This window comes from Plasmodium vivax, chromosome 5 (assembly GCF_000002415.2).
Source record: "Plasmodium vivax chromosome 5, whole genome shotgun sequence".
NCBI classification, from domain to species: Eukaryota; Apicomplexa; class Aconoidasida; order Haemosporida; family Plasmodiidae; genus Plasmodium; species Plasmodium vivax.
This window is the reverse complement of record NC_009910.1, coordinates 545,146-571,975: the sequence shown is the minus strand read 5'-3', so window position 1 is coordinate 571,975 and position 26,830 is coordinate 545,146. Positions and strand designations below refer to the sequence as shown.

General features: G+C 44.3%; 7 protein-coding genes across 7 annotated transcripts, besides 10 other annotated features; 2 read left to right on the top strand and 5 right to left on the bottom strand.

Annotated features, from left to right (window-relative positions):
- Positions 1–1,138: 1,138 nt before the first annotated feature.
- On the bottom strand, positions 1,139–1,960 carry PVX_089460 (RAD protein (Pv-fam-e); the record flags this gene model as incomplete). The annotated part of the gene is made up of 2 exons (XM_001614929.1): positions 1,139–1,753; positions 1,907–1,960. The coding sequence occupies 2 exons, from the start codon at positions 1,958–1,960 to the stop codon at positions 1,139–1,141; spliced, it is 669 nt and encodes a 222-aa protein (XP_001614979.1).
- Positions 1,961–3,688: 1,728 nt separating this feature from the next.
- On the bottom strand, positions 3,689–5,048 carry PVX_089455 (RAD protein (Pv-fam-e); the record flags this gene model as incomplete). Its single annotated transcript, XM_001614928.1, has 2 exons — positions 3,689–4,879; positions 4,998–5,048. 2 exons carry the CDS (start codon positions 5,046–5,048, stop codon positions 3,689–3,691), a joined length of 1,242 nt encoding a protein of 413 aa, XP_001614978.1.
- A 1,765-nt stretch (positions 5,049–6,813) lies between these two features.
- PVX_089450 (RAD protein (Pv-fam-e)) lies at positions 6,814–8,020 on the bottom strand (the record flags this gene model as incomplete). Its single annotated transcript, XM_001614927.1, has 2 exons — positions 6,814–7,800; positions 7,961–8,020. 2 exons carry the CDS (start codon positions 8,018–8,020, stop codon positions 6,814–6,816), a joined length of 1,047 nt encoding a protein of 348 aa, XP_001614977.1.
- A 2,591-nt stretch (positions 8,021–10,611) lies between these two features.
- Positions 10,612–10,631: a microsatellite.
- On the top strand, positions 10,622–11,938 carry PVX_089445 (RAD protein (Pv-fam-e); the record flags this gene model as incomplete). The annotated part of the gene is made up of 2 exons (XM_001614926.1): positions 10,622–10,699; positions 10,862–11,938. The coding sequence occupies 2 exons, from the start codon at positions 10,622–10,624 to the stop codon at positions 11,936–11,938; spliced, it is 1,155 nt and encodes a 384-aa protein (XP_001614976.1).
- A 126-nt stretch (positions 11,939–12,064) lies between these two features.
- Positions 12,065–12,084: a microsatellite.
- Positions 12,085–12,142: 58 nt separating this feature from the next.
- Positions 12,143–12,194: a microsatellite.
- Positions 12,195–12,642: 448 nt separating this feature from the next.
- Positions 12,643–12,674: a microsatellite.
- A 511-nt stretch (positions 12,675–13,185) lies between these two features.
- On the bottom strand, positions 13,186–13,338 carry PVX_089440 (hypothetical protein; the record flags this gene model as incomplete). The annotated part of the gene is made up of 1 exon (XM_001614925.1): positions 13,186–13,338. One exon carries the CDS (start codon positions 13,336–13,338, stop codon positions 13,186–13,188), a length of 153 nt encoding a protein of 50 aa, XP_001614975.1.
- Positions 13,339–13,502: 164 nt separating this feature from the next.
- On the top strand, positions 13,503–15,578 carry PVX_089435 (RAD protein (Pv-fam-e); the record flags this gene model as incomplete). The annotated part of the gene is made up of 2 exons (XM_001614924.1): positions 13,503–13,592; positions 13,739–15,578. 2 exons carry the CDS (start codon positions 13,503–13,505, stop codon positions 15,257–15,259), a joined length of 1,611 nt encoding a protein of 536 aa, XP_001614974.1. The 3' UTR covers positions 15,260–15,578.
- A 6,003-nt stretch (positions 15,579–21,581) lies between these two features.
- Positions 21,582–21,608: a microsatellite.
- A 644-nt stretch (positions 21,609–22,252) lies between these two features.
- Positions 22,253–22,289: a microsatellite.
- Positions 22,282–22,382: a microsatellite.
- Positions 22,383–22,710: 328 nt separating this feature from the next.
- Positions 22,711–22,744: a microsatellite.
- Positions 22,745–23,585: 841 nt separating this feature from the next.
- PVX_089430 (U3 small nucleolar ribonucleoprotein protein, putative) lies at positions 23,586–24,870 on the bottom strand (the record flags this gene model as incomplete). The annotated part of the gene is made up of 1 exon (XM_001614923.1): positions 23,586–24,870. The coding sequence occupies exon 1, from the start codon at positions 24,627–24,629 to the stop codon at positions 23,586–23,588; it is 1,044 nt and encodes a 347-aa protein (XP_001614973.1). The 5' UTR covers positions 24,630–24,870.
- Positions 23,677–23,701: a microsatellite.
- Positions 24,871–26,819: 1,949 nt separating the features above from the next.
- Positions 26,820–26,830: part of a microsatellite that runs on past the window's edge.

Sequence of the window (26,830 nt, the reverse complement as noted above, 5' to 3'; positions counted from 1 at the left end):
CCTCCGCGCTGCAACCCCCATCATGATGACGCTCGTAACATACCATCTTCGAACGCTCTATCACCATTGCGAACGACGTTACCGCAACGTAACTTTTTGAAAATCCAATTTGCAAAAAGAGATGTGCCTAAAAAGGCATGGCCACTTTTAGCGTTCTCCCAAATGAGGTGGTTCCATTAAAGTTGAACAAATTAGGGGCGTATTTATAGTCGCCTTTTCAAGCAAGATAGCGAGTGGCATTTTTTTCTTTTTTTACACAGCGGGTTAGGACTTCGCCAGTTGTTAAATTGATCGCTTTAGCTGCTCGGTTAGCATCATATGACACGTTACACCGCTTCGCCAGGCTGCCAAACGGAGGGCTTAAATCGCCCACATCGCCGGTGCGGTATCTTCTGAGACGCGGTGTGATTTGATTGCCCCCTAAAATGACTCTTCTATTTTTTTTAAAACGTGTTGCACCGTTTGTTCCATTTTGGGGACATTCCACTGAGTGCACCCAAGGGGAGAACCTCTCATCATCGTCAATTGGAAGAGTGCATTCTTTGCTCTCACGTAGTTACCATGCCAATGACTATGCATGTGCTCATTGCACTAATCTTTGGACCCCCACAACGGGTTGCCTTTATATCAAACCATTTTTAGCCCCACAATTTAAGTTGCTCTCCTGCTACATCGCCACCATCGCGACCATTTGCACTGCTATGCGGCTGACTTACGCTCATAGGTGAAGCACACAACTCGCTTGGGTACCCACCAAGGAGGGACCGTTCGGATGGGCACTCTCACAATTTGCTCACTGATCCCCCGACCATGTGTTTTCATACGTGGGGAGAAGTAACCTCTAAAAAAAGAAAACTTATTTATTTGGGATTTATATCATAATAGGCAAAGCTTCACTTAGGTAAAAAAAAAAAAAAAAAAAAAAAAAAAAATAATTCTTCCCACGAAATGTGTAGGATTGTAGGGGGGCCAACCTCTTCCTCCCTCCATGTGCAATTTTGATAACCCTTAAAAGATGGCGCATCGTGGCTGCTCCCCCTTCTGAGTGTGTCCTCATAAACACCCACTGATGGCTGTGTAGATCCATCGCTGGGGGATCTCTCCCCCCAGAAGGGAACTCTTTTCTTGAGCGTCCCATTCACCCCGAAGCAGAGTAACTTGCAATCCTGTGAGCCAACAGGAGTTCCCATTTCCTTCTATTTTCGTCGACGCTGTCATTCCAGCTTTTCGTGCAATTGCCTAGAAAGTTATCAAAATGTATAAAAAAAATAATTGGCCTTTTAAGAAAGGAGGAAAAGTCTTTTTTGCTACTTTCGTTCAATCGATTTAACTCTTGCCTGTTTGCAATGGCGCAATCTGCCCACATTTTCTTTTGCACTTTCTCTGGAATTTGATTCTTCGAAGCAGATTGTTTAAAATTCTTCCACAATCTTTGCATCATCACATAATAGTTTGCTTTTAAAATGTCAATCAGATGAGCGTGTGCTTTGTAGGCTTGTCTTTTGGTTGGGAAAATTCCGAAAGAAATTATCTCCTCGGTTAGTTCTGCTCCAGTTAAAATTTTGTGCACATCTGACCCGTCGGAACGTGGCACGTCACTGCTAAGGGGGGTAGAGATTTTCCCTTTTTTAATTTCGTTTAGGTTAGTCCTCCTCATAGGTTCATACGACATGGTTAGCACGTCGGAAAGGCTTCTTCCACAAGTGGGTCGCGGCTCGGGAAAGCCGCTCCCCTTCTCTCCGTTTTTCATGCCCTGAAGAAGGGCGCAGGAAAAGGGCACTTCCATTATGTGTGTAAAATGGAGGGGCGAAAAAAGGCAGACAATTCTTCGCCGACTGCATCAAGCTGATAAGATTTAGCCGATCACATCTAACCAAGTGGGGGAAACCTCCCGGCTGCTCCCAACCGTGACGTTCCTTACCAGCAGTGGGGCCCCCATCGTAGCGACCAGCAGGGCCATAAAAGCCGACGCGCCGAAAAATCTCCACACATGGCACATTTTTTTGCACCCTTTTTTGGTTAAAAAAAAAAAAAAAAAAAAAAAAAAAAAATAGGGAATGTCTCCAGGTGGGTCACTTTTTTGACAAAAATATGAATAAGCGTAATGCTAATCACATTTTAAATTATTTTCACTTTGGGGATCAAACTAACCTCATTAACTTCTGCGAGGGGGTGGGAAGTCCGCTCTATGCATTGCAAATTACCCCGTTGTCAAGTTGCGTAGTGCGGCGCGTCACTCGGTGCAACCCCGCGACTAGCCAAAATGGGGGAGCCGAAAAAATTGCGAAAGGGCCCCTAAAAAGGGACATTTAAAAAAAAAAAAAAAAAAAAAAATATACACATACATACATACATTCATTAGCACTTTCAAACGACCGCACTGCATAAATCCCGGCGGTGGCAAAGAAAAAGAACCAACGCGAGAGGAAAGAACGTTAGAACGACCTACAGCCAGCGAACAGAGAACCCCAAGTAAATTCGCCTCAAAGCGGTTAGCAATTAAGAAATTTATTTTCTGGCACGACGAAGGTGGGATAGCGAAAAGGGGGAAAAAATCGCCTAACCATTTGCAGCTACTTTGCCGCGCCTCCTGCTGTGACAAGCTCAGCACAGCTGGTGGAGTGCCAACCCCTACTTCGGCTGGTCCTCTTCCACGTCGCCATTTGGGGGTTCGCCCTCCACTTCTTTGCTTCCCCGTAGCACAATTAGGCGCCTAATTGTTCCCCTGTTTGGACCCACTCGCGGAGCGTACACACCAAGTGGGCATTTCACGCACGCAGTTATAGCGCAATAACGGGGGGGTTCTTCAGTTTGGTAGTTTTTATTATTATTATTTTTCGGTACTCTCACTATGAGGGTGTTTACCCATTCAGCGGAGTCGTCCTTAGGGACCCACCTGCGAGGGGGGCATCAGATTAAACCTGATAGATGGATGGATGGAAGGGGCGCCAAATTCGAATTGGCTTCTCTGAGCCGCATTTAAAGTGCGCTTAGTGGAAAAGCTCTCCCCCGTTTTATGGTGCTCCGGGAAAAAAAAAAACAAAAAAAAAAACGGCCGAGTTTGCACATACATTTAAGAAGTAAAAGGCCCATTTTGCTGATGCATGAGCGGGTGGCGAGTGAGCAGGGAGAACCTACATTGGCGTGGTTAGGCGAAAAGGGCAAAAGGACATTTGCAAGGTGAAAAGGAAACCCCCCTCCGCCTTTCTGCCTCTCCCCCCTTTTATATGCGCATTTCCTGCCGTTTCTTTTCTTACCCTATTGCCAGAAAAATGACGGTTTAATTTTGAAAGTTCGGCATTTCACGGTTGGCCGCGCACGCACACGAATGTGGCAGCTAATCTGTTTGTAAACAAGAACGGAAAGGAATCACAAAAACAAAAAAAAAAGGGAAGATGCAAAATCAGGGAAGATGCAAAATCAGGGAAGATGCAAAATCAGGGAAGACGCAAAATCAGGGAAGACGCAAAATCAGGGAAGACGCAAAATCAGGGAAGACGCAAAATCAGGGAAGACGCAAAATCAGGGAAGACGCAAAATCAGGGAAGACGCAAAATCAGGGAAGACGCAAAATCAGGGAAGACGAATGCCATGGCGGTGTTTTCCCCTTTTGGGAAAAAAACGCCCACGTTGTTAGAAGTGGTCGGGGGGGGGTAGCTGCACCTGGTTCGTTTCACAGGTAAGCAGCTTACCAAATGATCAGATCGTCACTGTGGTCGTCGTTGTCCTGGCGGTTGTCCTGGCGGTTGTCCTGGCGGTTGTCCTGGCGGTTGTCCTGGCGGTTGTCCTGTTGGTTGCCGCTGTGGGTGTGGTGGACGTGGTTGTCATGACTGTGGGTGTGATGGTCGTGACTGTGGCTGTGATGGTCATGGCTGTGGTGGTGGTTTTCGTGACCGTGGTTGTCGCGGCCATGGCTGTGGTGGTCGTGGCTGTGATGGACGTGGCTGTGGTGGTGGTTTTCGTGCCTGTGGTGGCCGTGCTTGTGTTTGTGTTTGTGTTTGTCGTGGCCGCCTCCGCCGCTACCTCCGCCGCGCCCCCCCTGGTCGTACTTCACAATCCACATGGACAGCGTGCGGCTCCACTTCACCCTGTTATTCACTATGGCCTTTTTCCACAGCTTCCTGCAGCGCTCCAAGCACATTTCATAATTGACAATCCACACCCTCGAGTTCCCCCTTATGAATGTATCAAAATAATTTTTGCTCATCTCTTCCAGAACTTCCAGGTCCCTTATGAGGTTCCTCCTACACTCCGCCCAGTACGCCACCCGAACGTGGTCAGGTATGTTACGCGAATTTGCCACATTCATAAACCACGTGCTCATCTTATTTACCATACTGTAGTAGCACCTGTTTAGGAAAATTAAGAAATAGTAGTAGCCGATGAAGGCCTTGCGTAGACTTATATCAAATGCTATGTAGGTTACTTTTTTTAAAATTTGTTTGTTGGTCAGAATTTGGGAAAGATCCCAGTGGGTGCATCCGAATGGCAGTCTACCATCGCTGCTGAACTTTCTTAGCATGTGTTGATTTTCTTGGTAAGTTGAAAGGTCATTTTCGTCTGGCAGTTTCACCTTGTTTGCGTGGCCATACACATCTAATCGATGCGCGTGGCTTACTTTGCACCTGTTGCCAAGGTGGTTCTTAGGAACAGGGGCTAACTCGTTCCCTGCTCTTCTGTAGAGACGGTCTTCCGACGCATCTCTCCTCTCATAGGCACTTGCTGGGTTGTAATTTTTCTCTCTTTGGTAGTGGTAATCGGGTTCGCGTATCTCATTGTCGCTGTGGTGGTGCCCACCGGAGTGGTGGCTCCCCAGGTAGAGCGACAGCTCGGAGAGGTTCCTCCCAGGGGGTGAGCACTGGGGGCGGGTCAGTGCCTTCTAAAGGGGGGAGAAAAGAAAAATAGAAGCGGGGAAATCATCGGTCATTTGGATAGTAGCCCGTTTGGTTAGTCACCCCGGTGGACGCTTGGCCCACTCCCCTTAGAGGCAAACTTACCATCAGTAGGACGCCCAACAGGGGGGCGCTCCACTTGGCCACTCCAACCATTTCGCCGCTGCCAAGTTGAAGCCGCGTACACGTTTGTAGGCAACCCCACGGGGGTATTTTCTTTCCAAAGTGGATGAAAGGTACTTAACGGGGCAGTGCTCTACAAATTAGATTCTCAATTTAGCAAAAATGTGAAAAAAAAAAAATTGAAATCAAATTGGTATACTATCAAAAGGGTACAACTATATTTGCTCTTTTTTGGGGCAAAAAAAAAAAAAAAAAAAAATTGACTCTAATATGACCGTAAAAAGGAGACTAATTTGTTAACCGAGAGAGAAAAAAAAATACCATTTTGACTCGCTTCATCTGAGCAAACCAAACCGTAGACTAAAACGACAAACGGGCTAAGCGCACAACTGCCACCCCCTATTTCGAGTGGTCAGAACAAATGGTGTACGACGGAAGTTGAAGGAGCCGCTAATTCTATGCGCACCGTAGTGAGAAGAACCCCCATTTGTGAATATAAAAATGTTATTTTTTGGAGGAATAACTAGACGAGTCATTCGGTTAAAAAAAAAAAAAAAATAGCGCGAAGATGCTGCCATGTCGTATGTGAGCTAGCCGTTTAGCCATAATCTGAGCAACCCGTTTTGTGGTTATACCAATGAAAAGAGAAGTTAGCTTTATAAAGGCACAAAAATAAGAAAAAATAAAAAAAAATTAAAAAATATTTTTTTTGCCCAAATGAATGCAAACCTACCTTCTGCTTCTTACCCTTTTTAATTCCAATTTGGTATAAACCCCGCCGAGCGTAGCAGATTTAACTTTTTTTTTTTTTTTTTTTTTTTACCCTTCATAGCGCAAAACGGCGGACTTCTAAATTAGCGGTTGATAAAGAGGAGGCATATTTGTTGGATTGTTTTTCCACTTGGCTTCATCGCTCCTCGCTCCTTTCACCATTTCGGCAGGGTAGGTATGCCCTGCCCTTCTTAAAAAAGGCTTTAACTTTGGCACTATCACATTCATCTGAGTGAAAGTGGACGACCCATCGTTGCGGTGACCCATAAAGATGCTTCCCCAAAGTGACCCTTTCTACAACCCTCGGGGGAAAATTTTTTTTTCTTTACTATAAAGAAACAGTGGGGAGAAAGATTCCCCGCTAGCGCTTAACCTTAATTATAAAATTCGTGGCAGTGAGGGGGGAAGCTCACACCGCATTGTGGTGATGTAGAGTTATAGAAAATGGATGGAGTGTGCCCTCTCCCCCACTTGTGTACTTGCTTGCCTCGCTACACATGCAAAAAATAAATGCATAGCCAATGTGCATCGGCATGGTTATTTTATTCCCAAAATGCTCATGGGTATTTTCCTTTTCGGAGATGTGCACTTGTGTCATGCGAGTTTGGTGGCACATATGCTTTGGTTTCACGCGCATGCACAAGCCTTTTAAAAAAAAGAAAAAAAAAATGTAACTCCCTTTTGCAGTCCTTTCATTTAAAAAGAAAAAAAATATATCGAAGCAACGCTACGCAAAATGTGAATTTCCCCCCTTTGGTGGCTCCCCCCCAGTTGCCACTCCGGGGGGCCCAAAGATTTAGTGGCACCGCTCGATCGCCTGCTTTGTCAAGTCGCTTCTCCACCTGCCGTTTTGACCACTCTGCGGGGAACACCCTTTTTGCAATTTTTTCAAAATTTCCCCCCCAGTATAGCTGCTTAAAGGGTATCATTTCAACTGCACAGCGATACATAAATGCACAGGGGGAAGGCCCCTCCCCATGAGTGACCCCTTTTTTTTGTTTTCCCCTGCACCATGGCTACCGCATGGCTACCGTATGGCTGCCGTATGATGGCAGTTCGCCTCGTAGGACAGCCTACTGGTCCAGAACTTCTCCTGCTGCTCCAGAACGTCATACCACGCCTTGGCGTCATTCCCCAAATGCTCATCATAGTAACGCATATAAATATACTTGTTGGTCTCCTTAGCGTAAAGCATTTTCTCTATAAAGGACACAGAGAAGCTCCTCTCGAGCATAAAATTTGAAAAATTTTTTAGAGACTCTTTTTCTAATTTGTTTTGTTCCCTAGTTAGTGTGTTTTTGCAAGGCTCCCACATTTTTTTTTTTATTTTTTCCGAAATATTATTTTTCACTGCTGTTTCTTGAAGGAGGTTCCACAGGTTGGTCTCCAACAGTTTGAAGGAGCCCCTCATATATTGCATAAAATAAAAGTAGCCTATGTATGCCTTCCTCTGTGTTATGACCCACCCTAGTCTGGAGATCAGGTGGGTCAGCTGCTCTTTGGTTGTGATTTCGAGGGTGAAGTCCTCCTCCTTGCACCCGTAGGGTAGGGGGCACTTTTCCGCTTCGCCATCGGTCGGGGCGGCAGTCTGTTCGGCGGTTTGGGCGGCGGTCTGTTCAGCGGTCTCCTCGGCAGTCACCTCGGCAGCCACTTCAGCAGTAGCTTTGGGCGTCGGTATTGGTGGCGCTTTTTTTCTCGGCTTGACTGGCGATTTGGGTCTCGGCTTGGCTGGCGATTCGGATCTCGGCTGGACTGGCGATTTTTCTCTCGGCTTATTTCTCGGCTTGGTTGTCTCCTTTGCTTCCACTTTGGCTGCCCCCTTTGCTACCTCCTTGCGCCTCTTGACCACCTTCGACTGGCGCTCCTCACACGCGTTGCCGCTCCCCCTCGCGCCCAGATCAGTTCGATAGGCAGAGGACGCGCTCTGCTGGCACTCCTCCGAGAGAGCGCATCTACATCTGCTGCACAGACGCAATTCTGCGGAGGGCCCCTCCGTGTGTGCTCCCCGGGTGTTCTGCGGGTAGTTCAGAAAGGAAGGCGGCACGTAAGCACCTCATATAAGCGTGTGCATAGATTAGAAAGGACTGGGAGGTGCTCTCCAATGCGACTTTATCTCGCCTTCGTTTTCTCTCTCTCTCTCTCCATCTCTCTTTCCCCTTTGAAGGGGGGCTTACCGGTAGGAGGGCGTGGAACAGGGCGAGAAACAGCGGTACGGTAAATCTCGTCTTGCCCATTTTTCTAAAATTGACCGCTCATCATATTTTGCCCTTGTCCTGTAGCGGTACTTTTTTTTGCTCAAATGATTGTAATTTTTTGTTCCAAATTAGCGGGTGGCTAGCTCGTTCGTTCGTTCATTAGCAAAAAAAAAAAAAAAAAAAAAAAACAATCGAGTAGAAGAGAACAAAAATAAGGCAAAATGCAACAGAACAATACGAATGACAATTTCATAATATACATTGCAAATGCAAAACGATTTAAATTATGAAAGGAAGAAATATGAGAGTTCTCTCCCGAAGAGAAAAAGGCGGCGTTGTAATTTGTTTAGTCCTGTTAGTCCCTTTAGAGAACCCGTTTTTACGCCGCTAGAAAGAATCGCTTGGTTGCCTCTAACAAGGGGTAAAAAATAGGCAATCGCGAAATTGCAGTGCACAGCGCAACAACCGTTTTAAAGAAAAAAATGTAGGCAAAGTAAATTTTAATTTGGTCCCTGCAGGGTAGTGAAAAGATCGTTGGTTCGCCTTACAACGAAGCGCGCAATGGCCGCTTAGGCGCAATGCCCGCTTCGATCTGTTTAGTGGCGAAGGTTTTGAAAAAAAAAAAAAAAAATATTTCCTAACTGGGTGGGTATTTTCTTTTAGCACTACGCTGGTTCAGCACACAAGGGGAGGCAACTTTGGGTTGAACGCGCCTCCACTCCATGCGTTTGCCCCACACAGTTTGCAAATGAAAAATGCCTCGTTTAGAGGGAATGGCGGCGTTCTAGGGCCGTCCATGCGGAGGACATCCGTTCACCTACCCGTTTAGTCACGTCGCTTCAAAGGATCGCCCGTTTAACACCTGTTCGGGTGGTTCACGGCCCCGCCAAATCTGCCTCCTCCCACCACCGCTCAGAATCACTCACCAAGAGGCACACATGTGGGTACATTCATATGTATACATTTATGCATGCGTGATGACTGTCCATTTTTTCCGTGCCACTTGTGTTCTGCTCGCCGCTGTAAAGAAGCGCACGGGGGGCGAATGACCCACTGGGGCGGTTTCACCCTAAAGGGGAAGACACCCCATAGGAAAATTCTTACATTGGAGTGTTTGCCGAGCGATGGGAAACCTTCGTGCGAAATGTCGTTTTTATGGCTAGGTTTGCTATACTGCCTAAGGATGGAAATAGTAATCTCTCAGGGGCTGTAAGCAAGGGATATGTGCAGAGGACACCTACGCACAGCACGCACATTTGCATACATTAGGGTTAGTTTTGCCCTTCTATCTCCCTCTTCCTCTTTGCGGGGCAAGCGAAAATGCCATTTAAACGGAGCACTCTATATAAGCGAAGCCGTCTCTCCAAGGCTGGCCCATAAAAGGGGGCATCCGAAGGAGGGCCACGCTTGCAGGGGTGAATACTTAGCAAATGGGGTACTAACTAATGGCGTGCCTAACCAACTGCCCAGCTAGCCAACTTCAAAAGGGCCCCTTTTTCTGCAAACATGCGTCCATTTGTCATTTCCCCAAAAGATACCCCACCCCTTTGCCTCACAAAAGCGAAAAACGGGTCGTGAGAGGACCCGGCCAGAGAAAACAAACAGAGCCCGTGGCCAGTTAAAAAATAAAATAATAACGAAAGCAGCGCTGGAGAAGTGGCAGTAATTCTTCGCCGGAAAAAAGATATGAAGTGGGGGTCTCAGTTGCTAGGACATACGTGGTCGGGGGGGTTGCAAATTACGCCCGCGAGAAAAAGGAAAAAAAATAGTGGCATGCATTTACGTATAAATCTATGTGCGCCGTTTGTCTCACTGTGCACAAGCTACGGAAGGAGGAAGGGCATTTTATTTTAGTTTTTAAAATGGCACAAAAAAGTGGCTTGCTTTTCAAAAAGGAGTTCTCTTTTTTGCTCTTTCTTTTATGCTCTTCCCTTTTTACTTCTTCCCTTTTTCCGAATTTTTTTGTTGGGCACAAGAAAATACGCCTTCAGCCGGATGGTTGTCTCGCCCGCTCGGTTCTTTTTTTTTTTTGCAGTGTCGTATGTAGAGCGTCTCTGATTTTTTTTTTTTTTTTTTTTCAGGGCTATTCTTTCTAATGGAAGTTGTTCGTAGAATAGGTTATTTTTATTTTTTTTTTTTTTTACGCTTTTTTGCTAAGGATTCCCTACAGATTAGCCCTTTTGTTGTTTTTTTTTTTTTCTGTAAAGTGTTTCTTTTTTCTTCTTCTATTTATTCCATTATTCGATTATTACTTTTTTTTTTTTTTTTTTTTTTTTTGTATTCTTAAAAAGTTGTACATGCGGAGAGGCACTTAGAACTGCCAACTGGCGCCAAACCAATTAACGAACACCTCCTTTTGCTTAAAGGCATGAAAAGTTGAATGCGTTTATTTTTCCACTTTTCATTTATGGTTAGGAAGGGCGCGTACTTGCAAACGTAGATGCCGATGCGGATGTACATGCGGACGTGTATTTTTTTTTCTCCCTAAAAATGAGCCGCGCGTTGCCCGTTCCCCCCCCGACGCTATCAGATGGTCTATTCTTACTGCCAACCATTTTGCTCACTTAAAATTAAGAGTCCGCAGAAGCTCGCAAAAATTAGACGTCGTACCTTTTCATTTTTAGGAAAAAAATTCCAAACATGTTCGCTTTGAAAATGCACAGTTCCTCCCTCCTTTTCATCGCTTCCTTCTTGGCTCTGTTAAGTGGTCTCCCACAGGTGCACCTTTTTTTTAAATTCAACCAGCCCTAAGTGCAATGCGTTTCTTCGCTAGCATAAGCGGCGACCCATTCGGTTGTGCCTGAGGGGTATACCCACCTGTGTATACTCACATATTAGTACACCCCTCCACATAAGCAGCACCTTTTCACGCCCTTACAGAATGGTTTGCACTCACCAGATGGTAGCCACCTGCCAGATTTGCAGTCAAAAGGATGCCCAAGAAATCTTGTTGAGACTGCCCCCATTTTGAATTGCCCTAATAGAAGAAAGAATGGCCCTGCCGTTGGGGAAAAGAACGCGGTCCGCGCGAGTGCATGCGGAGGAAGAAGAACTATCCGCGTGGATCGAAGCGGAGCGGACAAAAACATTTCCAATGATAGGAGCGAACCGAACAAAAACGCCTCGCTGAATGTAGGCGCTCTGAAGAGGGACATCGGCCCGATTGAAAATGCAAAAAGGAAAGCGGCAGGTGCAAGCGGAAGCGCTAAGGCGAAACTGACCCGATCGCACCCAAAGGCGGAGCCCAAAATGGAATGCCCTCACCCAAACGAGGAGCCCAAAATGGAATGCCCTCACCCAAACGAGGAGCCCAAAATGGAATGCCCTCACCCAAACGAGGAGCCCAAAATGGACTGCTCTCACCCAAACGCGGAGGCAAAGATGGACTGCTCTCACCCAAATGGCGAAAAAAAAGACGTGTCGAGCGCCGAGTGCATCGCAGACGGCGGGAGCGAACTCCCATTTGGGTGCACCGAGGAGGAAATGAAAAAGGAGCTAACGAGAAACCAATTAATTGACCTTACCGATTCCTGTGGCTGGTTTGTACTCGACAAAAAACTGGTGTACCTCTCCTTCCACCACCACAAAAGGCAATTAACGAGGACGTATTACGGCATGATGAATAAGCTACGGGGCGTACTTAACGATTTGGCTGAAGAACACGGAATGCCAGAAGAAGAAAAAGAAAAGTGCTGGGAGGAATGCAGGAAGGAGCTAATTCAAAAGATGAAAGATCTGGACCAGTTTTGCCAAAAAAGCTCAGACACATTTTTAAAAAAAAAATACATATGGAGACTAGACTTTGATTTTTTTTTAACTCGCTACTACATGGAGTGGGATAATGTCATGAAGGAAAATGCAAAGAAGTGGCCCAGCGTTTGGTTGAAAAGAGTAAAAGATAGGGGTCTGCTCAGGGAAGCGGTGCCCATTGGAGAGGCGTCAAAAAAGGCAGTATGAGGTGGAAGTTGTGGGAAAAAGTGCCCCCAAAAAAAAAAAAAAAAATAACAAATTTTTTCTCTTTTTTTTTCCTTTTACCATGCTTGAAAAATTCGAAGCGGTAAGAGAGATGGTCCTATCACCATCTTCACTGTTGTATTGCACATGGGATGTATTTTTCTCCCTTCCTTTTACACATTTTTTGGGTCATCTGCCCTCGTAAAAGTTGGTATGAGGTACAACTCGGGCGAGAATGACAGTGCAGGAGCGGCGTAAAAACTTCGCAAAATGTAACTTCTTTTCTTTACTTCTTCTTTTTTTGCGTTTGTTTGCCTCCCCCGATGTGCGTTTTTTCCACCCTATCGTGGTGGACTGCCCTACCATTTGGGAGGTTCCCTTAAGCGTAAACGAAGATATACGGCGTGATGGCCAATTCGGGTCAAACGGCATAAAGCATGCTTATTTGCCAAAAGGAGGCAAACATGGCAAAACGCTCTGCCTGTGTGTAACTTTTTTTTTTTTTTTTTAAGTACAAAAAAAAGTGACTCTCACTCTGACTCTGACTATGATTATAGCACGAGCAGTGTGTCCCTACGCAAACGTATATAAAAGCGAATCGACAGTAGAACAGCTCGCTTCTGCCTTTGCGAAATTGTCAATTGTTTTGCAATAATTTAAAAATATAATTACGAAAAAGGGCGAGCAAATTTATGCATATATATAGTCGACCACGAAATGGATTTATTTAAAAAAAAAAAAAAAAATGAGTCAACCGAATTCTTAAATGGCGAACTACGCCATATTATGTAGCTTTAAAACTGAGGCGAATGGATTTAAAAAAAAAAGTAACCGACACACGGGGGACTATATATATTAGATTAGTTTTGCTAAACTGTTTAACGTAACGCGGCCACAATACATTACATTTAGGAGGTATGCAAAGCATATGTAGTATATAATATATGCGCGTCGAATAGATAAAAAAAAAAAAATGACCTCTACTGGAGCAACCCTTCGATTAGGAGCAGCCCTCCAATTATTTTTTAACTGCCTCTCTGGATCGGTAAAAGGATTCGAATTGTTTGCAAACCGTTTATGAAAAGAAAAACGAACGTTTTTCTCCCTCCACTGTGAACTCACTATAGCATCTTTTTTTCTGATTTTTTTTTACCTTTTTGAAAAGCGAACATTTAAAAAAAGGAGGCATTTAAAAGAAAGGTGTTTTTAGAAAGGAGCATTTTTTAGAAGGAGCTTTTTTAGGAGCCTTTTTAGAGGGAGCGTTTTTTAGGAACATTTTTTAGGAGCTTTTTTAGGAGCCTTTTTAGAAGGGGCTTTCTTAGGAGCCTTTTTAGAAGGGGCTTTCTTAGGAGCCTTTTTAGAAGGGGCTTTCTTAGAAGGAGCTTCTTCTTTAGAAGGACCATTTTTTCGGAGCTTCTCTAGAAGGACCATTTTCAAAAGAGCGGAGCGCGCCTACCGCTTAGCCGACTGAACAGTTGTACCCCCCCCTTGTCCATTATGAAAGATTTTTTTTTTTTTTAAATTGCGAGGCGTCCTTTGTCTTTCATTTTTCCACTAACTAGCCACAATGGCAAACGTTGTGACCGTAAACACGTGCGCCTTTTCCAGACGGAACACCCGCGCACTGCTGATCGTTTTGCTCTTCATTTTATATTCGGTAATGATGCGGGCAGTTCCGCCGAGTTGGCAGTATTAGCGGTGCATCTTTCACCCTCGTTAAGATGTGCTCATCCGAATTACTAAACAGACGTAGCAATCTGATTTACTTATATACTGCCCCCTTCTTTTTTTTAACCCGCACAGAATGTCGTTCCCGTAACGAAAGAGAGTTGCCTCCTTCTGAGCGAAAGGAGATTACCAAGAGAGCTAGCCGAAATCCCCGCGAATGAAATTAATGCCGCGAAAAATGAAGAAGAAGTGGGGGGAAAACCTATGAGGAAGGTTCCCACGGGACAGGGACCCACCAAAGACGGTTTCAATATGGATGTAAAGAAAAAAGCAATGCTAAACAAAGTGAAGGTCCCTCCTGTGGTTCGAATGAGCCAGAAGGATGCATTCATGGGAGGCTACCACTATTTTAAGCATATGAAAAAGGGGTATTATAAAATGATGGATTATTTAAAAGGGTGGTTTCATAAGCGTGCCCTACATGATAGGTTACCTCACGAGGTGATGGCCAACCTTTGGGAGAAATACAAGATCGGGCTACTAGATGATCAAAATGAAATGGAAGAATTTTGCGTCGAAAGCATCTACGATTTTGCAGGAAATGGAAGGGTTGGAAGCATCACCAGGGTCGAATACGATGAGTTTACTAATGACCTTCGAAAGATCTGCAGATGTTTTACCAAACTTTCGGAGAGGAAATGGAAAGGCATTATGAGTGATAAGTTAAGGAGCATTAGACGAGCCATGAGTGCTCGTAGGAAGGGAAGGTATAACTACGCGTATGATGACGAGGAGGAAGAATACTCCGAAGAGGAACAGATGGTCCCCATGCAGGATGAAGCGATGGAAGGAGGAGGTGAAGATGATGAAGACAATTTGCTTAAGAATGAGGAAGCGGTGTTGATGCAAATGCAACAGCTAGGGGAACTGATCGACGAGGAAGGGGGGATGTACGATGAGGAGGGAGAACTGATTGATGAGGAAGGCGGGCTGATGGAAGGCGTGGGCGAGCAGCTCAAAGCGGAGTGGGAGCAACTGAAGATGGAGTGGGAGCAACTGAAGATGGAGGGGGAGCAACTGAAGATGGAGGGGGAGCAACTGAAGATGGAGGGGGAGCAAGCAGAAGCGGACGGGCAAGCAGAAGCGGACGGGCAAGCAGAAGCGGACGGGCAAGCAGAAGCGGACGGGCAAGTAGAAGCGGACGGGCAAGTAGAAGCGGAGGAGCAAATAGAGGCGGACGGGCAAGTAGAAGCGGACGGGCAAGCAGAAGCGGACGGGCAAGTAGAAGCGGAGGAGCAAGTAGAAGCGGAACGGAAGCAAAGTGAAAAGGAAGCTAAAGCAGAAGGAGAGAAAAAGCCAACCGTACAGGTGAAGAAGCCAAACGTACAGGTGAAGAAGACAGCCACACAGGTGAAGAAGCCAACTGCACAGGTGAAGAAGCCAACCACACAGGTGAAGAAGCCAACTGCACAGGTGAAGAAGCCAACTGCACAGGAGAAGAAGCCAAGCGTGAAAGAAAAGAAACCGGAGGGAAAGGAGACGAAGCCAGATGGAAAGCAAGTAGAAGGCAAACCAGTAGAGGGCAAACCAGCCCCAAAGGAAACCAAAGCTAAGCAAGCCAAGCCAGCCAAACCTAAGCCAGCTAAAGCAAAATAAAGCAATTAAAACAAACCACGCAGAAAGGAAAGTTCCATCCACGTTTAACTCCATCTGGGATGAAAACCCAAAGCACAAAAAATTTCCCATTTTACGTAAGCATGGTGGTGTTGAAACGCTTGTGCCGCTTTTTTTTTCCCCTTTTTTTTGTACTCCGTTTATCCCTTTCTATTCTTCATCCCCCGCGGATAGTAATTTGTTTAGTAGTTTTTTGTAGATTATTTAATTTGCATTTGTTTCTTCTTTGTTTATGGCAGTGCGCGAGAATCTCTCGGGCACAACTCGCCAACTGATTCCCCCCTTAATGGTAGAAGCAACGAAGAATGCTTTGAAGGGCAGGCCTAACCAGTAAGTGGCGCACCACTCTGGTGCAACGGTCCGATTGTTCGAAACGGAAAAGAGCGATTCTTTTGCTTACTTTAGGGTTGTGCAACTTTTGTCTTCACTATGGCTTTTCTTAGTGACTGTAAAGGTGTGCAATAATTCTGCCCTCTTTTGAGGCTCATAGTTAGTTTAGCTCCACCGTTCGCCCTGCTCCTCGCACGATATGCTTTTGCAATGCCCCGATTGGAGAAAGAACGGGGGACTCCTTATTCGCGCATGGGGCAGGGATATTGGCCAAGTTCGTCACGCTGCCGCTGTCCGTTGGGGAGCGTAAAAGGGAGACCGCGTGGGGAAGTGGCAATGTGCCCTCTTAGATTCCGTGAAACCAGTTCTAACTTACCAAGGAGGACATCCACTTAAGGGGGGCCTATCCACTTAGTGGCCCCTACCCAAACGGTCGCCTTGTGAAAAATGCGCCCATGTCAATAGGGAAAAAAATAAATAAAAAAAAAAATAACTTCCCAACAGTAGTACCATCACATGGCGTAAAAAAAAACGTATTTAAGACGGATGAAGAGATCACCATGGGGGGAAACCTAATTACTGCTTTGCCACGATTCCGACTGTTGACCCTTATAACGAAGGCGCTACAGCTGAACGCGGCACCAATGTGTAGGGAAAAGTGAATCCCTAAAGGGGCAGGCAAATCCTCACACGTTTGGCAAAAGTAATTTTAACAAGACCTCCTTATACGTTAGCGCTAAGAAAGGAGGGATGCATAACCATACTGGCCGCACATTGACCCATCCAGGTTGTTCCCACAGTTAATACGTGAAAGGGGGAGCTATATATCAAACGCTGCAATTATATATCTCCCCTTTTCCGGCGCACATAAAGCGAGTAAATCATTTTGCCGCAGAATTAAAGTCTCCATTCATCGTCTCTGTAACGGTTAAAAATGGGTTACTCATTTGTGATGAGAACTTAGCCTTACGCGGGGCCTCACCATGGGGAGCATTGAGCTAAAGGGAAAAAAAAATGATCCATTGGGGATGCCAGCAAAAAAATGACCTGCTCGGACGAACAACTCCCTTTTCTTCTTCATTTGTGAAGCTAATGGCACATTTGACGAACAAAAAAAATAAAAGTAAAATATAAAAGTAAAAAACAAACGTGGAAAAATCGCTAAAATTAAAAAAAGGCGGTCGACAGTAGCGAAGGGATAGGACAGGAGCCCCGCCAAAGTTCAGGAATTAGAACACAACCCCTCCCTCTCCGTGCGATCTCCAGTTCGAGAGAAATGTTGGGTATCGAACCTTCATCGACCCACTTTGAAGTATCAGTGAATCACCACCGAGCTACTGCCGACCGTAGGAATATTGCTACAATTAAAAGAGTGTATGTGAAAGTGAGTGCATATAAAAAAACGTGCGATTGGGAATGACCCACTCGGTGGAAAAAACATGTGCGCAAAAAATTCCGCGCACTCCACGCACTCCACGCGCTTACTTTTGTGCGTTTCCATCCTTTTAAAAATATTGCACACATATACGGATAAAGCACGCGCTGCGATTTGGAAGTTCGCATGGTGGGGCCTCGCCGATGACCCAACCTGCATATCCTGAGTGCATACATGATGAAAAAGAAAAAAAAAAATAATATAAAATAAAAAGCGCAATTGTCATAACATATGGGGAACACTTTAATCTTACGAAAAATGAATGAAAGGGATGGAAATGGAAAATTTCTTTAAAAGATAAAAAGGAGTTGTTCTCCCTCCTCCCTCGTGGAGCGTACGGGCTGTGGATAGGCATTCTCCACCTCCCAACCGAAGTCTCCAAACCTGTATTACTCTGGTCAACTTCGTGCACCCCTCCGCAGGAAACAAATTGATAATGAAGTGTCGCCATGAAACATCCACGCACTGCGTGTATATACATATGAGCAAACAAAAAAAGGAATTGCAGTAGTGAAGAGCAGGAAGGAAGGTAAAAAAAAAAAATAAAATTATACGTAAAAAAATGCACTGCTCGTGTTTACGCGTACATGAAAAAGAAATGGTTTATCACTGTTATTTATCACTGTTAGGACTTTTTTTTCCTTCGCCAGGTTTACATACACAGGGTGCATATCCACCCGTGGGCTGCCACACAGTTTTCTCATTCAGGCTGTGCGAGAGGCCCATTTTGCTCAGCCGAAAAAAAAAAATGGCATGTTATATAACCTTATTACAACTAAAAGTACTCTTTTTTCGCAAAAAAAAAAAATAAATATAAACTTAAATTTTGATGCCTAAAATAAGTGGTGCGACCCCTCCCGAAGAGTGAGCCAGTCCGCAAGGCACGCTTCCCCTTGGTGAGACACCTCCGATTCGAACGGTTCGAGGGCTCGAACCATTGGTGCTCACGTCCGGATGTACATACCTTGCCCCTGGGCTGCTGTCGCGGATTATTTTAATGAGTGAAAAGGGCCATATTCATTTGTTATTGGGCTAGGAAAAAAAAAAAAAAAAAAAAATTCACACCCTGAGAATGAGGCGGAAAATATAAAGCAGAACAGTTGGGGTGGATTTCACCTTGCCCAAGCTCACATAAAAAGTTGCATTGGTTTTTTTTTTTTTTTCGTTCACCTATGGCATTTAAAGCGCATAAAAACAGCAAACGCGCAAATACAAATGGATAAATGTATATATATATATATAAATGGCGTGACCCCTCACGAGGGAAATGTCAGTGGCGCAGCGTGCTTCCTCTCCCAAGAGTGTACCATCCCCGGCCTACGGGGACTCGAACCACTGGTACTCTCATAGGGATCCACGTGCTTTACCACTGAACGGGTGTCAACGAAAATATATTAACGTATGTGTATCCATACTTATGAACAGTCAGGTTTGAAAAAAAAAAAAAAAAAAAAAATTCACCTCCAAGGTTGCGCAAAAATATAATGCTACAAAATAAGGGAAGTTCAAACGTTTGCTTTAATATTTATGCTTATCCTTACGCAACTATCATTCCTCCTTTCTTCTGTTTTGAAAAAAAAAAAAAAAGAGGCTTACATATATACAATAGTACATACAATATATATGCAAGAATAATAAGGTGGTGTGACCCCTTCCCCGAAGAGAGTGCCAGTGGGTCGGCTCAGTGTGCTTCGTCTCTATCTGTTAAACTCTCAACTCCCCAAAGATTCGGTTCCGAGGAATCGAACCGTTGAGAGTTCACATCAAGATCCACATGCTTTGCCGCTGTGCGGGTATCAACGAAAAAATATAAGCGCTACAGGAACCATACTCACATGTGCTCATGTCGATGGGAAAAAAAAAAAAAAAAAAAAAAAACAATCACAAATGAAGGGCAGAGGGATTGAAATATTTAAATAAAAAATTTCACTCTGTTTATAACTACGTATAAGCGTTGCGCGTTTTTTTTTTTTATTTTTTCCCTTTTATGGTACTCACTTAAACATTTTGCAAAAGCGACCCTTGCATGGGGAAAATATTTTTTATTAAACGCTTTGGCGGCAAATGTGCTCGCCCGCATATACTCGCACAATAAAGTCACACCAAATGTTGTAAAAAAAGGTAAATATAACAACTCTTATAAGATAGAATAAAAATGTTTCTTCTCTCCAAGGATAAAAAAAAAAACCTTTCCGACAGTAGCGAAGGGATAGGACAGGAGCCCCGCCGAAGTTCAGGAATTAAAACACAACCCCTCCCTCTCCGTGCGATCTCCAGTTCGAGAGAATTGTTGGGTATCGAACCTTCATCGACCCACTTTGAAGTATCAGTGAATCACCACCGAGCTACTGCCGACGGTAAAAACTTTACCTTAATGAAAGGTCTCCTTCAAAAGAAGGATGTACGCAAAAAAAAAAAAAAAAAAAAAAATTTAACGAATTGGCGCATTGAAAAGGCAAATGCTGCGCGTAAATATTTGTGTAAAATGTGAAGTGAATTTTTTCGCGTTATTATTTGCCTTTCACTAAATGGCATAAATTGTTTTTTATAACACTTGCAATATTTGGCATGTGGAAAATATTCCCATATGCGCAAATGCAACAGAAATGACAATCATGCGAAATGTATACTGACGAACGGGCGGCCAATTATGGGGACACACACAAATGTACGTTTGGTCTTCCCCAACTGTACCCACCTCTCTATCCCTTTGCAAAACGCACAAGGGGGAATTCATCATACTCACTCATTAACTTAATTTAGCGGCAAAAGTAGCAAAATGTGGATCATAATAAAAAAAAATCGACGCAATCACTGCTATCTGCACATATGACATCACAAATGTGATTTTTTCCCTCGCATTGGAGAATTCATTTTTTTATGTACGTGTGCAGGTGATCGTGAGGGGAGTTTTACTTTCCCGCAACGTTGTGTTTATGGGAGGTATGCACAAACATCTTGATTGGCGCATTATGCTGCGTTCCAAATGATCATATGCAGTTGTAAAAAAAAGAAAAAAAACAGAAAAATGCCTACTAACATGTGCATATATCAAAAATAAAAGAAATAAAAAAATAAATGAAAATTCATACCTGAGCATACACATGTGTGTATCACCCCGCATGCGCATTCATCGATGCGTCAGTAATTTATTCCCCCGGCATGTTCGCTTTGTGTAAAACAGCATCGATTCAGTAGCAAGCAATTTGTCCCATAAATAAAAATTAGCAATGGGTCACTCCACACCTCTACATATGTGCTGCAGAAAAAAGCAGTGTGGGCACTTTTCCGCTTTCCTGAAATGTAACTCTGTGAAAGGATACCTCGAAATTGAAATATGAAAAACGCTATACATTAATTCAACACTGTTAGGGGGTTAAAACTGGGAGGAAGAAAATACCTCTTTGAGAGGTCCCTTTTTTCATTCCATAAATGACGGAAAGGATATTTGAACACAGGGGAGGAATACACCTCAGCATAAGTTTCGATGCGCTTAAATTGGCGGCAATGCGTGTGTATATTACTTATGTACTTGGGCGTATTATGTGAAATGAAATGAGAGGGAAGAGAGGTAATCAATTTTGGGGCACAAACGGAGAGATGCACTTCTCCACGAAGGCATGTTCTCATTAATGCCGCAAATAATCTTTAACGCAGGACAGCACATCGGGGGGGGATCCCAATTTTTCCGTTTTACTGCCAACATATGTGTGCATGCGCAAGCGGCATGTACGTACATGCACATACGTACACATACCGTTTAACCCGTTTATGTAGTTCACTAAGAAAAAATGTCGCGATTTTCGTTTCGCGATTTTCCCCATGCTCGTCCGTTCACCATCCCCTGCGTGCGTCCAACAAACTCCACCGCTACATTTTTTGTTCATTCTTTTTAGCGTGTTATATTTTTGCGGAATGGAAAACTTCGCCGCGCTTTGGAGGACGACAAAAGAAGGGTCCCCGCACGCACATAAATTTTTACGTGTACGTACACATATGCTACTGCGAGTGTACATACACCTGCGTCCACTGCTTTGCACTTCCTCCCACTGTGTGCATAACGCACAGGCAGAACTGTGGTGACTAAATGGCCAGTTTAGCTTTTCCTCCGTGGTGTGTATCTACCCAAATATGCCATTTTTAAGAACACACAGCTGGTCGGCCGAGTGTAAATTTTTCGCACTTGAGAAGGGATATATTGCCCGGGCTGATCATCCTCTGTGTTTGCATCCCCCACCAGTCGCGCCTACTCCAGATCGGAGAGAAGTTAACCGTCATTTGGGGTGGGTATATGCATGGGGGCAGATATATACACATATGCACACATTTGAACGCGTTACGGTGCTATGAAATCGTTTTTCCTCCCAATCCTAATAACTTCACGAATTCGTATTTTCGCGACCGAGATGGGGGAGTCTCCCATGCTTGTAAAAAATAAAGGAAAAAGGAAAAAAACTACATTCACGGTTTCTTTACATTTATCTCCTTTATCATGCGTTAATGCGTAAATGTGTAAAAGCGTTTTTTTTTTTTTTTTTTTTTCCCTCCAGTTTTGGGCATTTCGCCCTCATGGAATAAAATTTTTGTTTATTTTATTTTTTTTTTTTTTACGAAAAAAGTGATCTTCCACTTTGCTACTTGAACCAAATGGGGGTGAATAACTTTAACGTTTATTTTTTCCAAATGTATGCTGCAGTTTTTTTTTTTTTTTCCGCGAAGTGAGAACATTTCCAATGGATTGAGCCCGCCGGGTTAGGGTCCTCCCGATTGAGGTCCTCTGTTTTAAGCCCCGTTAGAGTGAGGCCCACTAAATTAAGCCCCGTTAGAGTGAGGCCCACTAAATTAAGCCCCGTTAGAGCGAGGTCCACTAAATTAAGCCCCATTCCCTACTCCGCCACTCCCATGGTGCACCATGCAATGCACGCCTTAACTCCTAAGAGCTGGCGGGAAATCACAGCACCAAACGGTTACATGCACACAGTTTAAAGAAAAATTAAAAAAAATGCGTAGCATAATAGGGTGGTTCAAAACTCCCCTGGCATTGCAAAACTCATATGAGGAGAGTTAAATGGCATGCAGTGGAAAAACCGTTCACTGAAATGGCCCCTAATAATTGTTCCGTGACCCCCTTTTAGTGCACACCTTTTGCCATTAAATTATCAACCGTGGAGGTGCTCTTCAACCGTAAACTCTAGGTGAGAGAAAATCGGGATGCATTTTTGAGATGTGAACTAGAGAAGGCCACATGTTCATTCGTTCCAATTACACCTCACTTTTTTTTCTTTCTTTTTTTTTTTTTTTTGCGCAATCGTTAAGTGAACACCTCGCGGGAACGAAGTGAAAGGCGCACTGCAAATTGCAATCGGCGAAGGGGCCCGCTGCTCAAGTTACCGCGAAAGGTGTAGTGCGCTTGGGCGAAGATGCCAATATAAGCAAATGGATGATGTGCGTGCAAACTTTGGCCCCGCAATCAACGAGCGGATAAAAGGAAGTAGTGCTATGGTTGGCAGTTAGATCGGCTAAGTTTTTTTTTTTCTTCTCTTGCCTGCTTCACAAATTACACTCATAGCAGATGTTTCTCACCCCCCTTTTGATCGCGCTCGCCTGAAACGAAAAGAATGTGAAGAGGCTGGCAAAGGAGAGGTGCACCCTTATCCACATCGATGCATGGGAGCATAACCATTTCGAAGCAAATGAATTGTTGGGATGGAACTCCCCCCTCTCCCTAAGGGGTGCGTAAAAGGGTATGTCCCGATGGAGTACGCGTCATGTGGGTAAAGAAAGTGCACCGTTCCGATTACCTAGTTGGTGCTCCTAAAAAAACCTTTAAAAGTGCTTTTCTAGTGCCGGGGCTGCACCTCAATTTCGCCAAGTTAACGCACCGTGAATGCTTCTCATTTGTAATGCTTAAGGGGGATGCTTTAGAAGCACACACTTGTGAAGCTCTCCATTAGGGGGCACTTCTTGCAAACAAAAAGAAAAAAAATGGCGTATACTATGCAGGTTTAGTGACGCCTTTCCCCAAATGTGCTTCACACTAACTAGGCTGATAAAACGTGCGAAGGGAACGTCAAACTGTTAATGTGCTACGCAGGGGTTTTAACCCTGGTGGGTCACCGCGATAGGGGGGATAAAATATGATCAAATTGTTTTCCTTAAAATGTACTCACAATCATGTGATAACTTAAGTCGGGTTGAAAAGGTTAAGATGCTTTGAAAAGAAAAGGTTTTTAAGGGGGGGAACAAATCCACGCACAGGGGTGAACAGCGCATGTGTGAGCAACGCATGTGTGAGCAACGCATGTGTGAGCAACGCATGTGTGTACGCGGATCTTTTTACATCCAAAGATGCGGGAAGATACGTAGTGTTCCCACCCCAACAAACGATTTGTTAAAAGGTATCCCCTTTGATGCGGGTGAACGGGAAAGGTGCCACGTAAGGGGGGTCATAATGCGATGTTCAAATGTACGCTGCGTAAAAATGCACAAAAAAAAAAAAAAAATTCCGAAAAAAAACTTCTAAAAATGCTCCTTAACGGAGCGCTAGGCAAGCTGGGCCTTCCGCGAATTTAAAAAGGGGCGGTACACATACTCGTAGTCCTCGTTGAGGGAATCGACCGTCTCCTTGTTTATTTTGTATACCATAAAACTGAATCGGGGGCCAACTTCATTCAGAACGATTTCGCCCTTCTCACTGGTCTCCCAGTTGTAGTGCCGAAAGTAGATGACGTCATTTTTGTTAAAAAAAGTGATGACTCTGTTGTTTTCAAATTTTTGCAAATCGAAGTACTCATTATTTTTGAAGGTTATTTGCAATTCGTCGTCCTCCTGGTCGTCCCCTACATCGATGGTGTGTACCTTCCCGCTGTTGTTTTGCAGATCGGTTTGCTCTTCGTTCGAAGCTCCTCTTTGTCCCTTTCTCCTCGAGAGAGCAACCCTCCTCTTATTCATCCTCATTTTAACTGGCGGGAAGAGGTACTTAAAAATGCTCATAATTCGCTTCCCCAAATCGGTGTTAAAATTGTGAAAAATCAAATGAGGGTTGCACGAAGACACGCTGCCCAACTGGTCTGTAAACTCATGTCTCATTTTGCAATCCTTTATGGTGCAGAAGAGAGTAGGGCCAAAAGGCAAATGGCAAATTATTAAATTCCGGGGGATCCCCTTATACTCGTGAATAATTATCACATCCGTGATGTTGTTCTTTCTCGCAAAGTTTAAAATATCTTTAATGAAATAACTCCCCCTATTTATCTTTTCGCTGTTTGGAATGAGCAGCTTAAATTCCTTTGCAAAACACTCCAGCTGGGAGGAGGGGTTCCTCGACGTGGTGATTAAAACCCGCGGATTTTCAACTCCACAGAAGAAATATTCATCATCAAATTTTCGGTTGATCGCTTTTTCGTCATACAGGTTCATCTGCTTCCTCAATTCGTTTTCTTCATTTTTTAAGTCCCCCTGTATCTTCTTATTTTCCCTGTAACTTTTCTTTACGCTTTTTATCTTCTCTGCGTATTTTTTTTTTTCCTCCTCCACCTTTTTTAAGTACAAATACTCCTTTCGCAGTCTTATGTTTCGCCTCAACATGGTGGGCAATTCGGCTTAATCGTTGGCAGTGGGGATGTTTTATGGCGAACGGGCACAAAGCGGGTACAGAATATGCCCTCCCTATGTGATGTTGCAAATGCTGGCAGGGAAATATCCTCACCTCGCTTTGGGTTTATAAAGTACTTGGGAATCCTATTACGTGAGCTTTTTTCTCCCCTTAACAATTTTTTTTTTATTTTGCGAACATACCGTTTGGGCAACCTTTCGGGGGGGGGGGTTTAAAAAAAGGGTGCCTTCCTCGTCAATCCTTCAATTTAAATTGGTTTCCTCTCCCTTTTTTATTTTCCGCGTCAACCGGGGATTTCGCAATTCGCCGATTAGCAGCAGTACCGCTTTGCCGATTAGCAGCTGTACCGCTATGCTACTATGCTGCACAATTTTTTTTTTTTTTTTTCGAGGCTGTATGTGGCGTTCAACGGGTTTTCCTTTGGCACGCCGGCTTCATTTTCCCACCCTTTCCTTTTTTTTTTAATAACTGTGATGCTTATTTGTTTATTATTTTTTTTTTTCGTGCCTTTGGCTGCGCGGCATTTTTATGCAACCTGCTGATAAATATGACAAGTACCCCCTTCGCCGCATTTATGGCAACCATGTGGGATGAAAAAAAAAATGCGTGGCCATGCAACCCGCTGAAGGTTGGCAGCGCGGTTATCCGCCGCTTTACGCGTCTACTCTTTTTTGGGATAATTCTCCGCCACACGCCGCTTTTACTTTTCGAAGGGGGCGCGGTTACCATGCGGAGGCTGCTCCGTTGCTATGCGAACCCCTTTGGCGTTTCTGCGGACAAATGCCGCAAAACGCAGATGATCGAAATTGTTCATTTGCGTATGTACCCATCGCGCGGAGTGGCATTCGCCATTTCGACCGATTTAAAGGCCTCTCTGCAAGATGCGCCTTGGCATGCATTACATGTAGTACCTTATTATGAGCACATCGAGGGGGATACCCTGGGGGGGGCTCCCTACTACTAAATGTTCCATCAATTACTCTTCTCACAATTTTAAACCATTCGGCTTGTCCAAAGAGACGCAAATCAAACCGAAGGGGTAGCTTACCGGAAATTACCCCATTGAGGTTTAAAAATGGGATCAACACAGAAGGGAAAGAAAAGGAGGTGATGCTTCTTCCCAAAACAGTCATACCATTTGGCAGCAACTTCATTTCGCCTATTTTAAAACGTGTGGGGCGAAGCGCCCTATGCGTTATACACCTGTATAGCAGTACACCGCGCCATGATGAGGAGTAAACCTACCAAATGGCTTCCCCTTTGCAGTGAAAAAATGAAATGGGGCGGGCGAAGCGGTAAACGATATCTGTTTAACCTCCGCAATTTTGGCCTTTTTTCCCCTTCCAAATTGTGCGCTTAAAGGAAAAGCAGTTCTTTTTTTGAAGCACTTTTTATTTGCCCCACCCGCACAACGCACTGGAAAAAAGGAAAAAAAAATATGCGCGCGAAAAATTTTCTCAAAATTTACCCATCGGTTGATAAACACCATTTGTATGGACGTTCCACTGTGGGAACCGTCACCTCAGGGGTATTTCGCCAGTCTGCTCCACGTGGTTTTATTTTGTCACGTCGCGTTTTTTTCACGTGTACAAAGTGACATACCTCTTACGATTTTATGGTGGGGGATAAACAAATTTGTTTATTTTTAAAAAATTCGTTCCGTTACGCGTTTGCAAACGACATGGGCTGTTCACCATCATCGTTTTGCATTAGATGGCCATGCGTTTCGCTGGAAGTGTTTAATTTCGAAGAATTAACACAAAAAAGGGAACAACGCGGATGACCTTTTGTTAACACTAATGTAATACCTCCTGCATATTGGACATCCCCTCGGGGGGTACAAACCGCTTCATTCGTCACACCATTGCGCCGGTTAAAGGGGAAAAAAAAAAGGGAACATCGCCATTTTTAACGAATAAGAACTGGCGCTACGTGGGGGACCATCTTTACACATTTTCGCGAAATTATAAACTTACAGAAGAAGGGGAATTTTTTTTTTTTTTTTTTGCCGAAAAATTGGCAAAATGGCTTCCTCACTGCGATGTTTTTTTTTTTTTTTTTTTTTCTTTTCACCTCTCATTTTGCCCTGCCGAGGACTCCACCGTTTGAAGTTCCAAACAGGGGGAAAAAATAGCAGCAGTTCGGATATACATAGTGATTACATACATATGTA